We start from the raw sequence: 13,964 nt of genomic DNA, 5'->3' as shown, positions 1-13,964 counted from the left end.
CGCCTGTTCTTTACTGTGGGGCTGCCCTTTCCTTGGCTTCAGGGGCCACCACCTCCCCCAACCCCCATCCTGAGGGCTTTGTCTTAACTCCTACTCTAGCTGCTTGGATGGACTCCATCTGGAAAGCATTTTCTACCCCTCAGATGGAGTGAGATAACCGCACTCTCCAGGGACCTCTACCTCCCCCATAAAGAACAATGATCGGTCACATGTCTGTCTCTGCCATTAGACTACAGTCCTATCAGGGCAGGGACCACGTTTCTGTTTTTTTAAGTTTACCACTGTGTCCTTAGTACCCATCCTCAGCATGTTCTGCATGGCGGGGGCCTAACAAACACATCAGGAGCAACTGATCAGTGGAAGGACTTTTGCTCATGTGCTTCCCTCTCTTCCTCTCTTGCCTCAAGTCACTGCAAAAATCTACAAGTGGAAACATTCAGAGGGGAGGGTAATGTTTGTGGTAGAGCCCACCCTTTCTCTTTTTCATTCCATCCTGCCTCTGAGGCTAAGTTTTAGGTAGGAGGCCTCCAGGGCAGAAGGACTTGCTTGAATGAAACCTGAAACCTGAATTAGACCTGAAATTTACATACTCAGAATTAGCTTTTAACCCTTTCTTGATTAAGGCAGCCAGTGTCAGCCTTCTTGCACACACTTTTCAGATTACATAGTGTCATCTTGGAGTTCTTTTCACATGTTCAAAACTGTCTTTGAGATTTATTTCACCCTGGATACACTTGGCTATTCGGAGAAATGCTGGCATGGAAAATGTTTGCCAGCTAACACTCCGGCTCACAGAAGACTGGGTCTCGAAGTAAAACCTAATGAACAGCATTCTAGTAGCTCAGAGGCTCCTGTGCCTGGTTAAGTGCTTGTTCTCCAACAAGGAGAGGTTAAGCATCCAGGGTTCTGGATGCTAAAGCCGTGAATACCTTTTCCTTTTTTGTCCTCTTTTTTTTTCTTGGGCGGCTCCTTTTTCACTTTTTTATTTGCAGCTACCTGAGGAGGTTTTTCTTTTGCGTCTGCTGGCTGGTTTTCTTTTTCTTCTTCCATGAGCCTCTGATGAATTTCAGCAGCCACCTGGTTGTATAAGAGCAACATTTCAGTTAATACAACATTTATGAAAGACGACAGCCATTTGGATTTAGCCGTCACCCAATTCCATTGAAACCTCATTCTACAGCAAACATGCCATGTACTCAATCTTTACAGAAGATTTAAAAGATTCTACTTGAATGGAAACCTGTCCCTGTCCCAAGATGTAGCTTTCCTGAGGCCACCTGTGTGGAGGCCACTCACTTTCTCAAGCCCTGCCTGCCATTCGTCTTTAGTTACGCAAACATTTCTTTCTTTTTAATCTCAGACCCTATGGATTTAACACCCACTCTTCTTCCAAGTTCCTGTTATTTCTTGGTCTTCAACCTGGGGCATTCCTCTATATCACTGTTTCTCAGGTTTTTTTTTTCATTATTGATTGTTTTTAAGTAAGTTTCTCCTAACCACATTCCCCTTCCTGAAATTTTAATACTGCAGAAGGGTATCTGCCTATGTATTTTATGTGTGTCTGTGCTTCATACATAAAACTGGTGAGAATTTTTCATGTCCTCCAACCAAGTTTTGGGGGCACATGCCCTGTATTAATTGGGCTCATGGACACTTGAATCCTGGGCTTCCATTCTATTTTTTAACACTAGACATCACCCCACCAAGGTGCAGTGTTCATGAGGATGACCTGTCCCACAGGCTAACTGCATCGCTGCTTCTTAACTTCCTCTACTTGGGGGAAATTTCAGCTTCTCTCCGTATCAGCACCCTCCTTCTTTCACTCTCATAGATTTCCTGGTATGAGAGATTAGTTGTGTGGTCACAATACAATAGCTGATGAAGGGCAGAGAGGGAGGTGTGCGAAGTGCCGCTGGGATCCCTTCATCTCGCCTATGAGGCTGGCTCTGCTCTGCAGGCAGCAGGAAAACCTTGTCTTGGGGCTTGTACAGCTGGGGCTGTGCCTGCAGTTAGAAAGACTGGACCATTTGAACCATGTTTTTCTCCAGATATATGCCCAGGAGTGGGATTGAATTTGAAAAAGAATAAATACATGTATATGTATAACTGAATCACTTTGCTGTACACCTGAAATGAACACAACATTGTTAATGAGCTCCAATATAAAATCAAAATTAAAAAAATAAAAAAGAGAAAGACTGGACCTGCTAAAATAAGTTCACCTGCCCCTGGTGAGGTGAAGGGCGTTTACGGCTGTAAATCTGAGAAATGAGAGCTGAGACGAGACTCCCAAAATGAAGAAAGAAAACCCACACACACCACGGGGGCAGTAGCAACATATGGTTGAAAACTTAAAAATCTCAATAAGGCAGCTGGTGAGGAAATGGGGGTCCATGGGAGTTCATTTATTTATTACAGTGCTTTCTGTGTCCAAGCCTGATGTTATTTCTGGGGAGAATTGGGTGAGGGGCCCAGAGGAGAAACAGGAAGTTGCATAGAGGTGAATAGAAAGATGAAGAAGGCACAATCTAATCTCTACTCTCAAAGAAGCTTGCGGTCCTGCGGGTGCAATAGACCAGCCAATTCCTGTCCTCTCCAGATTCCCAGCACACTTCATACCCACGGCTCAGCATATCACTGCCCCCAACTGTTCTACGAGTGTTAAATCTTGCCCTCAATCTCCAAATGAAATGAGCGCTCCGGAGGGCTGAGCCAGCCCTGCTTCTTGGTTTTCTCCATAGCTTTTAGCATCTGTGCTATGCTCATAGAAGATGCCCAGGAAATGCTTATCGATTGATGGAATTTCTTTTAAAATAATCATATGCTACAGAATACACCCACAGCTTCTTCTGTATTAGCAGAACCTTGGAGGGATGCAGAAATGTTTCAGAGAGCAAGGCAGTTTTTTTGTTGGTGTGTATGCGTTTTTTTAATCAGATGTTCTTTTGATAAAAATGGATTTCATGATATATACTGTACTTTCAAATTCTTGGTAAAGCTGAAAGCAGACTTGTTAACATTCTTCCCTAAATTGCAAGCAATTCAGTTTTGAATGTGTTCTTGCAAACCACGGTGAGTTAGCAATTTCCTTTAAAATTGGATTTTTCTCCTCTGTAAACAACCTTGTGATGATGATGATGATGATAATTATCATCATCCGCATTTTTCTGGTCCACTTCCTTCAAACACCTCTGGGTCTCTTTCAAAAATTAACATAATTCACAGTACATCCAGCAATCTAGCTTGTAAGGCTGAAGAAACTCTAGAAATAATGCTTTGACGTTGTGGGTGTTAAACATGACTTATTTCTTTGAAATCATTGCACACCTGCTAATTACAAGAAAGTTTTACTAAAAATTAACATAACGTACTAAATGAATAGCTCTTGGTAAAACCGCTGTGTAGCGAAAAGCCCGTGTTAAAGTGCTCTCATTCCCATTGCCCTGATCTCGGCTGGTCCCGTTCTCCCTGCAGCAGTTTACTGAATCAGGCCTGTCTCATCTGAAACTCAAAGTTCACTTAAAGACATGTAATATCAAAGTCATAAAAGTCTATTAGAAATATAAAAGCAGGATTCAAATGTAAGTATTAGGAATATTACTAAACAATCCTTCTTCCTATGCTTTCTAAGTGGTTTTCAAAGGTTCACTAGCAAAGTGGTACAGTTTTGAATAAATTTCTTAATATAATAATCTATTATGTTTAATGTCTAAAAAACTTTCATATACATTATTTCATTGGATCTTTTCAACCGTTCAAGAAAGGAAAGATAAGGTAGAATGTCTCCCATGTTACAGATAAAGAATTGAAGACTCAGAGAGGTTAAGTGATTTTCCTAAAATCACACAGCTTAAACAAGAAGTGTAGCCAGTGCTCTTTGTGCTGTATGATACTCTTTCTAATAATCTAATATTTAAAATCTCATTTCCCCAGGTAATTTTAATGGGATTCATAAGACTTGTAAGTTGTCTTTATGTTCAATTAACAGTAAGGATAATAATTCATCTACTTTTTTTAGAACTTCTAGATCCGGTTTCCCACTCTCTGGTGCTTGGTAGCTGTAGTCTTTGCGGTGATCCCCCTTGCCATGACCATCATCATTTATATGAACATCAGTGTCACCAGCATAGCGGCAGCAACATCTCAAGAATGTGCTGAGGACTCAGTACTGTGTTAGATGTGGGCATCATGCTAGGTGTAGTGGATACAGAAAGTTTTAGAACCTAGTTAAGTATTCAGGAAAACACTAATAAGGTAAAAATCACAAACAATAACCTAGATACTAAGAGTCAAGAGTGGGAGAGACAATAAATGCTACAAGGTTTAGAAGAGTATGCAATCAGAGAAGGCTCAGGCTTCAGGAAACAGACAACCAACTGGTTTGGAATCAAGGTAGGAACTAGTTCTGAAGACTTAAAGAAAGTACAGGCTGAATTTCTGACTTTAAAACTGGAAAATCTGGCCCTACTGGACCCCATTCTTAAATGGCAAGGTTGGCTAGGTGCCTCTCTAGATGGGGTTGTTACTTCCACTTGGCCACAGTCCCACTCCACCCTATTGCCTTATACTTAACCCATCTCACTGACATTTCCTGCTTGGCCCTGTAGAGCCCTGCACTTGGAGCCCTGGGCCAGCATAGAAAATAATCTAAATGTTGGTTCAGTCCTTTCTTGACCTCATATATTTGCTGATTGAACTGTTTCACTTCTTATTTCTTTCAGAAAAAAAGAAAAAACTTCTGGGAGGTATAGATTTATATTGTGAACACTGTGTAAATTTTCTGTTCATAGCATATTACCAACTTTGGAATTTAATGAAAGGGTATTACTGAAAGGAAACGTAGTAACCAGCACTGCTTACCATGTGAGATATTGCTAACGAAGACTGCTGCCACGTGTCCATCATCATCTTCTCAGCGGCCTCAAAGTTTAACTCTATGTTTTCCAGTGAGTAATCGATCTTACCCTTCAGTGTGGCTTTTGTTTTTGGTTTGGATAAAGCTGACTCTGGAGAATTGGGTCTTTGAGGAACTAGGGGAATTCTTGGGAAAACCAACAAAAAAGAAATATAAAGATTTTATTTAACAGAATTCTATTTTTGTGTCCATGTTACTTGGTGAATTTCGTTGTCCTGCTTTTTTTTTTTTTTTTTTTTTTCGTTGTCCTGCTTTAATCTCAATTTTCAAAGTTTTCTTGGAAGAACTCTTTAGATGGAGAAAAGACTATGAAAGGCTGTATTATGGCCTACACCTCCTAGAGAAATGGAAATAAAAACAAAAATAAACAAATGAGACCTAATGAAACTTGACAATTTTTGCACAGCAAAGGAAAACATAAACAAGACAAAAAGACAACCCTCTGAATGGGAGAAAATATTTGCAAATGAAGCAACTGACAAAGGATTAATCTCCAAAATTTACAAGCAGCTCATGCAGCTCAATATCAAAAACTCAAACAACCCAATCCAAAAATGGGCAGAAGACCTAAATAGACATTTCTCCAAAGAAGATATACAGATTGCCAACAAACACATGAAAGGATGCTCAACATCACTCATCATTAGAGGAATGCAATTCAAAACTACAGTGAGGTATCACCTCACACCGGTCAGAATGGCCATCATCAAAAAATCTACAAACAATAAATGCTGGAGAGGGTGTGGAGAAAAGGGAACCCTCTTACACTGTTGGTGAGAATGTAAATTGATACAGCCACTATGGAGAACAGTATGGAGGTTCCTTAAAAAACTAAAATTAGAACTACCATACGACCCAGCAATCCCACTACTGAGCATATACCCTGAGAAAACCATAATTCAAAAAGAGTCATGTACCACAATGTTCATTGCAGCTCTATTTACAATAACCAGGACATGGAAGAAACCTAAGTGTCCATCAACAGATGAATGGATAAAGAAGATGTGGCACATATATACAACAGAATATTACTCAGCCATAAAAAGAAACGAAATTGAGTTATTTGTAGTGAGGTGGATCGACCTAGAGTCTGTCATACAAAGTGAAGTAAGTCAGAAAGAGAAAAACAAATACTGTATGCTAACACATATATATGGAATCTAAAAAAAAAAAAAACAAAACTGGTTCTGAAGAACCTAGGGGCAGGACAGGCATAAAGATGCAGACATAGAGAATGAACTTGAGGATACGGGGAGTGGGAAAGGTAAGCTGGGATGAAGTGAGAGAGTGGCATGGACATATATACACTACCAAATGTAAAATAGATAGCTAATGGGAAGCAGTCGCATAGCACAGGGAGATCAGCTCTGTGCTTTGTGACCACCTAGAGGGGTGGGATAGGGAGGGTGGGAGGGAGATGCAAGAGGGAGGAGATATGGGGATATACGTATATGTATAGCTGATTCACTTTGATATAAAGCAGAAACTAACACACTATTGTAAAGCAATTATACTCCAATACAGATGTTAAAAAAGAAAAAAAATGTTTTATGGTCTAGAAAGTCTAACAAGAGGAAACTAGAGACAAGCAATGCTAAAATATAATTTTCAGGTCTAATTCTCAGTAATTATGAGGAGGGGGATTAAACAATGGCAATTATGAAGAAATGCAATTTTGAAATTTATCTGGGATATAAACTTCCGACAAGGTGTAAATCAGTCATGAAAAGCAAACCAATAGAACTGGACGTCACTTCTTTAAAATGACTAGCAGTTGGCTTCCGGAAGTAGAGAGTTAAAAAGCAGGATATGACAGATGTGAGGTCTGCAAGGGGGTGTCCCATGGAGGTGTGAGAGCTCCCGCAGCCCTCCCCACCCTTGAGAATGGGTGATGAAGGCTGTCTCTGTTTTGTAAAGTGCTGTGGGAACACAGAGTTAAACTCTCTCTCCCCCTTTCTCAACCATATTGCTGCCCCTATGTAGAGATTTTAGAGCTGCCCCTGGGAATGTTCTATCCCTGAAGGATCCCAGGATCTCAAAGGCTAATTGCAGGGAGCGATCCACAGAGCAGAATGCTAATTGCGACTGGGATCCCCCTCGGTGATAGAACATAGGAAGAGGTTTCCGCTAGGGCAAGGAATGGGCCGAGAGGAGCTCCAAGGATGCCTTTGCTAAAATTTGAGGAGGAACAAGCATTTGGCTTGGCAGACTCAAGTTGCTGGGGACCAGAGCAGGGATGCAGAAAGCTGGCTGTGAACTCCAGCACACAATTAGCTTGGCCTTGTTTTGAAGCATCAGACGAGGTTTTCTGAAGTTGGCTCTTTGATTCTCATAGCGCTTGGAATTCTGACAGTGCACCGTGCCTTATAAAGGCAACGTGTTGAGGGTCTACAGCTCAGTATATGTCCACCCACAAGGACAGTTGACGTTTTAATAATCAAGTAGTGCTCAATCTCAGTCACTGAGACGTGAGATTCACGTGTCTAATAAGATAAAGGCTGTGTGATCATCTCTACATGTTTAATACGGGGCAATAGGCATGCCTAACACTTTGCTTTGGAGGACAGCAGTGGTGGCGTATCATTTAGAAAAGGGATCTGGATTTGGAATTCATTTACTGGGAAAAATTCTGGTCAGCTAGCTCTCTCACTATCAGTAGATGTATCAATAGATACGAACTGGGGCATGTCACTCGACTTTCTGAGGCTCCATTCCTTCTGGAAAAATACAAATATAATAATAATATTGTTACACATTATTGGTTATTAGTTAACACCATTATTATTATTATTATTAGGTTGTTGGAGGAATAAAATAGACAAGCTATGTGAACATGCTTAACACTGCTCGTTTCCCTATACATATTAAAGAGACTGGTTGGTTGGTTTGTTGGTTGATGCATTGATTGGCTGAGAGTTCCAGGCGATACTCACAGCAGTGATCTGAGGTTGAGATTGGTGCACATTGTTTTGCAAAAAGTAAGAACTGGCTGTTCTTTTGCCTGTTTCATTCTACTAACCAACATTAATAGCTTCCCCATTATGCCTGACTTGCTATTTTCTGCTAAGAACAGAATGCCCTGCTACTGTAGACATTGAAACTTGGCCTCTTTTGATGACTCTGATGGTTCATTTCACTTTGGGAAATTTTTATTGTTCTTAATTTCAAAGTTCTCTTTCAGAAGCTTGCTGAGTTAAACATTTCTCTTGTATCTGTGTCAAAAAGAGGGTTCAGACTTCTTGTGTGTTCTTGCTTACTCGTGGTCCTGACAAGGACATGATGGGACCAGATGGAAGAAGCCTAGAGAGAAATGGGCCTCAGATCACTGTGGAATCCTATCGTGCACAGGCCATTTCAAATCCTTTCTGGAATAAGGGATGGTAAAATGAGGAGTGTAAGAACATGTGATACTCACAATTAAAATAGTGCATGTGAGGAAGAATAGTTTGTTGTCATATTATGCAATAATATGATGACGATAATAGTCATCACTTATTGAGAGTCACTGGGACTAGGTCTCAAGTCTTCTGACTCCTAGGCACGGTGCTACGTGTTTTGAGGATTTCATTCTCTGTAATCTTCACAGCAACCCTACTTTACAGATAAGGAAACCAAGGCTTAAGAGAGTTGGGGTGACTTTCCCAAACAAATTGTTTTAACTTACTTACATATAACTAGTAATTGCCTGAAAATGTCATTTTTCTTCCACCCTTACCACCAAGTTTATTTTCTTACTGGTGGGAATCTGATGTTAGACTACTACTAAGTTTCAGTCTCACAAAGTCATAATCACATATGACTGAGTCTTTACTGTTTCTCAATTTCCTAACCTGTAAAAGAAGACTCATAACACCTTCCATTGTCATTTATATAATGCCATGCACACACACAAATGCACACATACACACAGAGCAGCTTGGGACCTTTCATAAAAGTGGTAGAGGGTCACGATCCCTTACTAGAAACCCTTGTGGTCAAAAGTGTTTCAGAATTCAGAATTTGTATATACTATACATTCCGTAATATCCCCAGCAGTCTGTTGGAAGCACTCTGTAACAAAACACACTACATCTCTGCAGCAGAAATGAGTAGATATTCACTATAAGTGGGATAAATAATGCATATCAATAGTCTTGAGTCGAAGTTTTCAGTTTTTAGAGTTTTTTTTGGATTTTGGATTAGCAGATACAAGACTGTGGTTTTATTAGTGGTATTCAATTTAAAATCACAAAGCTTTATGTTGAGACTGATTACAGGGCAACGTGATAGCCCGCCTTACCTAAGCTGGAATTCCAAAATATCTTTACTATCCAGTTGGACCAATGGGACTCGAGTAAATCTCTTAGTGTCGTCTGTTGGGATTTTACGTTCCATTCCCCTGTAATAATCTTGAAGCAGTCTCTTCGTATCTTGGAAGCGGTTCAGTTCTGCCTTTAATAGAAAATATGAATGTTAATACCCAAGACAGAACAAGCTGATCTGTACATATGTTCTATATAAGCCCTGTAAGCACTATTTTATTTTTTTATAAGATTATTTATTTATTTATTTATTTTTGGCTGTGTTGGGTCTTCGTTGCTGTGCGTGGGCTTTCTCTAGTTGTGGTGAGCAGGGGCTACTCTTCGTTGTGGTGTGCGGGCTTCTCATTGCGGTGGCTTTTCTTGTTGCAGAGCACAGGCTCTAGGCCTGTGGGCTTCAGTAGTTGTGGCACGTGGGCTCAGTAGTTGTGGCTCGTGAGCTCTAGAGTGCAGGCTCAGTAGTTGTGGCACACGGGCTTAGTTGCTCCGCGGCATGTGGGATCTTCCTGGACCAGGGCTCAAACCCATGTCCCCTGCAATGGCAGGCAGATTCTTAACCACTGCGCCACCAAGGAAGTCCCTGTAAGCACTATTTTAAAACATTGAGGTTGAAATCAGTTTTCTGGAAATTAAGAAAGACAATCGGCTTCAATTGTATATCTAAAATTTCATAACAATTAAAGAAAACTGGTGAGTTTGCTTTCTCTGTACTTAGTACGATTCCACTTAACAAGATGACATTTCTATGCCTCTTAACAAAGTGACAAAATGTTGTATGAAGTCTGAAGTAGTGTATATTATTCATTATTTTGACATTAGGAATTCTTCCTGTGTCCTGTATTCAATCAACCAATATATTAACGAACATTTGAGTGTCTTCTGTCATAGGTAACATATTAGTTGATTTGGGAGATACCAAAAATATTATATATACAAATACATAATATAAATACAGATACAGATACAAAAAAACTGAAATGCAAAATAAGACTAGGTTTTGGTCCTATAGGACTATGTAATGTAGCTGTGGAGGAATAACAAATGGTGAGGTAAAGGGATAATGAAGAGTTCTCTTTCCACAGTTTCCATTCTTGCTCAACAGGAACAGAAGGGTGATCACTTGTCCATGCTGACAACGAAATCCCTCTGCTGGTTTTGCCAGTAGGTGTCTTGAGGGACAGGAAACGGAGAAGCATAGAGGAGCATCGGTTATTCCCAACTGACTCCCTTGCAGCCAGGTCGTTTCCCTTTGCAGTAATGGTGACATGCATGCACAATGAGACCCTGCACAGTGTCGATTACACAAACGTAGAGCATGAGTTTTCCAACCTGCTCTCCCATTAGGTGTCAGATCAGTTAGCATATCTGTGCTTCTCTCTGGTGGTGTAACCATGACCTCCATTCTTTGCTTTAGTTAGTGGGGCTACTTAAACCAGTACCTGAGGGTTTAAATATTGAAGCTCTTATGCAGGTGTATTCCATAACAGCTAGTTAATTATAGAAAGCATCTTTTCTAAAAGGAACAAAACTGACCTGGTGTTCAAAACCCTTTGCTGAACCTAACCCAGGATATTTATGATGGGATCTCTATATTCAGCAAGCAATTAATATGGCCATTTATTTAATAAAACATCAAGAAGTAGTCTTGTACTACCATATTCACAGTTTGCAACAAATAAACGTCTGCTCTGCATTGTAGTCTACAGCAAAAGACAAGGACAGTTTCAATAGGTTTCATTTTGATACAGAAAAGTGTATGCCAAATTGCTCCTGAAAAGCTGTTCTCTGCATTATTAAACTTTTCTAGCTAAATGATTGAAACAGGAAGAAATTTATTTGGTTAATTTGAATCTATGTTACAAATAAAATTACCATTCATATATAATCTTAAATAATAGAACATGTTTTAAATACTCTACTTGGATTTTAAACACATATATGTTTAAGTAACTTTTCAAACTAGCATTTTGAAATGATTAGGAAAACTAAACATTTTTCTCTTTCCCTCAGAGAAACCAAATCAAGCTTTAAAATATTTATTTATGAACTAATCTCACAGTTTGACAATAAATGTTTGCACCTTTTGTGCTTAGATTTGGTAAAACAGTAGAGAGAAAATGATTCTTGTAAAGTATACTCAAGAGAATCTGCACGATACCACATTTACAACGAGTAGCATGCAAATATAAACCCAATTTGGACAAATTGAGTACTGACTAATAACTTTGGGGAATTAAAGAGAAATGTTGTGAGGCTATAAAAATTGTTAGTAAACCATAGTATTACATCATTTGGTAAATATATTTAGACATCAGAAAATTATTTCCTCCTTAACTTAGAGAACTGAACTCTTTAATTATGATTAAGTTTAGTAGATCCTATTCTATACAATTGGTATTCGAGACACTGCTGGTATCCATGCCTTAGGCTAACCCTGTTATATTATTTTATATAAAATATTAATTTATTTGGGGGAACATAATTTGATTCATTATACAGCTAACTATGACTAAGATGCCATCATATATCATATAAGCAGAATTGATCAAAAGTCCTCTCACATTTATGGTAACTAGTAAATAATGCTTTCTTACTGTTTCTCTCATCACAGAAACTTAGTTTTGAAAGAAATCTTAGAAATCATCTAGCATAGCATTTTCTAAAGTTTATTTCGTAGAAGCTTTGTCCTATAAGCTCTTAATGAGCACCATGCTGGGGAAAAAACAAACAAAAACTTTGCAACGTCAAATAATTTCAGAAATGTTGGGTTAACACACCAGAAGACTTTCTTTATTGCAGGGCATCTTAGTATCTTAATATGTCAATATGCTTGTCGATCTCCCAGGGAGAGGGAAGGGTAGAGTACATAGCCCTTCCCAAAGTCTTCTGATCATCAAGTCCTTGTTTTGTGAAACATCTTGTAGGACTAGTGTTCCGTGGAATCCACTTTGGGAAACACTTATCTAGGCACAGGCCCTTGAAAACTTTCATGAAGATTCTTTCCCCTCCTCCATAAATATGTGCAAGCTTCTGCTTATGAGCTCCTGGACCAGCAGCTCAAGTGCCTGAAAAGTCTGTTATTCGATGGAGAGTTCCAATCATTAGGATCGTTCTTCATTTATTGAACTGAAACCTACTACTCTCCTGTAGTTTACAGCTTTGGGATTTTATAGGATCATGCCAATCAGTGCAGAGCTAGGCTTCTTCTGTTCTCGGTGGCTAGCCTTTAACTATGTGAATGCTGAAGACAAAGCAGTGGTCAGGGGTACTGGCTCAAGAGTTAGATTCCCTCAGTCCAAATCCCAGCTCTCCTACTACTGGCATGTGGCACTCGGCAAATCGCTTCATCTATGGTTGCCTCAGTTTCCTCATCTGTGAAATGAGGATTGTGAAAGAATTCACAGCCTAGGGTTGTTGTGAAGGTTTAACCTTCACATGAAGAGTCCTTAGAACAGAGTAAGAACTTAATAAATATTAGCCTTTATTTCCTTTACCCTCTTTTTTCCCAGTTGGCTTTAGATGTGGATTCTGTTTCTCAGGGAGAGGGTCTGAAATGTAGGTCTTGTGGGGTGTAAGAGTTATACCGTTTCCAAAAGAGGCACATATTGCTTGGACTAATGGGAATGATTTACAAAAATTCTCTAATCCCTTTGACTTTGTTATTGGGTTTCAGTTATTTCTACCATAAACTTTTGAAACAGCTGTTCCAGCATTCACTCTCCGCTTACCCAACTGGTGTCCCGGGGATGTTACCCAGGCAGGTTTAGGCTGCTGGCTGTCTTGCCTTCATCCTCAGCACAGCCCATGCCTTGTAGCCCCCACCTGGACCCCAGAGCTAGCAATCAGCGAGGCTGCTCCTGCTTCTCAGGCCGCTGCCTCCCGTGGTCCAGCTTGCCCCCGAACCCCGGGCTTGTCCCTGTGAGTGCTGGAAGTACTTGCATCCACGGTCATTTGTTGAACAAGGATTTATTGAACACCTACTATGCGCTAGCTCCAGTGATCCTCAGCTAAATATTCTCATTTCCCGCAGTAACTCCTCCTGTAAGCTAATCAGTTCAAGACCTGAAAGGTACCTTTTTCCACTCTATCCTCACTGCTATTTTCTTAGGAAAAAATACTCATGTAGACACAGCTTGACCAAGACAGCCTTCATAATCCTCTCAGCATGACTAAACTATAGACAGGTTTCTTCCTAACTCCAGACTCCTGACCTCCCTTTTCTTAGAGTATTTACTTTAGAAAACTTGTCTTTGTAAGTCCATTCTCTGTCCCTTTGAGATGTAAATCTTTTCAAAATCTTCCTGTTGGTTTTAGAAATCAGAACTGTCTCTCTGAAAAACCTGGGAATCATCTCTTTGAAATGTAAGCATATGAAATGAAAATAGAACTCCTATGTCCTGGTCCTCTGGGAGGAGAGGAGTCTGACTTAGGAAGACACCTTGCTCCAAGTTGTAAAACTATGTGCATCAAGAAGAGAAGGGAGAGTTTACTTTTCCTTTAGACGAGGCCAATCAAGCAACACAGGTTGCGCATGACACCCCACCTTGCCCCAGTTCTTAAAAACTCTCCAGCACTTATTCTTGGCAGAGCTGGGTCTCCAGACTTGGTCTGTGCTCTCTCCCCTATTGTTGACAATACCTTGGCATAAAATCAACGTCTGTCTCTTCAACTTGTCCAGTGCAATTCATTATTTTAACGGGCTGCAGAAATAAATTAATCTGATTGTTCCGATGAATGGTCTATTTTTCCAA

The 13,964-nt window shown here is 40.0% G+C and overlaps 1 protein-coding gene across 1 annotated transcript in view; it reads right to left on the bottom strand.

Moving 5' to 3' along the window:
* The window catches only part of SPEF2 (sperm flagellar 2), a 176,676-nt gene that overhangs the window by 57,716 nt on the left and 104,996 nt on the right, over positions 1 to 13,964 (bottom strand). Inside the window, exons 25-27 of the mRNA XM_036847598.1 lie at positions 9,195 to 9,346; positions 4,861 to 5,041; positions 930 to 1,077 (exon numbers count right to left, since the gene is read on the bottom strand). Of these exons, the coding sequence (XP_036703493.1) occupies positions 930 to 1,077; positions 4,861 to 5,041; positions 9,195 to 9,346 (481 nt within the window). The remainder of the gene's footprint in view (positions 1 to 929; positions 1,078 to 4,860; positions 5,042 to 9,194; positions 9,347 to 13,964) is intronic.

Source organism: Balaenoptera musculus, chromosome 3, assembly GCF_009873245.2.
Source record: "Balaenoptera musculus isolate JJ_BM4_2016_0621 chromosome 3, mBalMus1.pri.v3, whole genome shotgun sequence".
NCBI lineage: Eukaryota > Metazoa > Chordata > Mammalia > Artiodactyla > Balaenopteridae > Balaenoptera > Balaenoptera musculus.
This window is presented reverse-complemented; position numbering and strand designations above follow the sequence as displayed.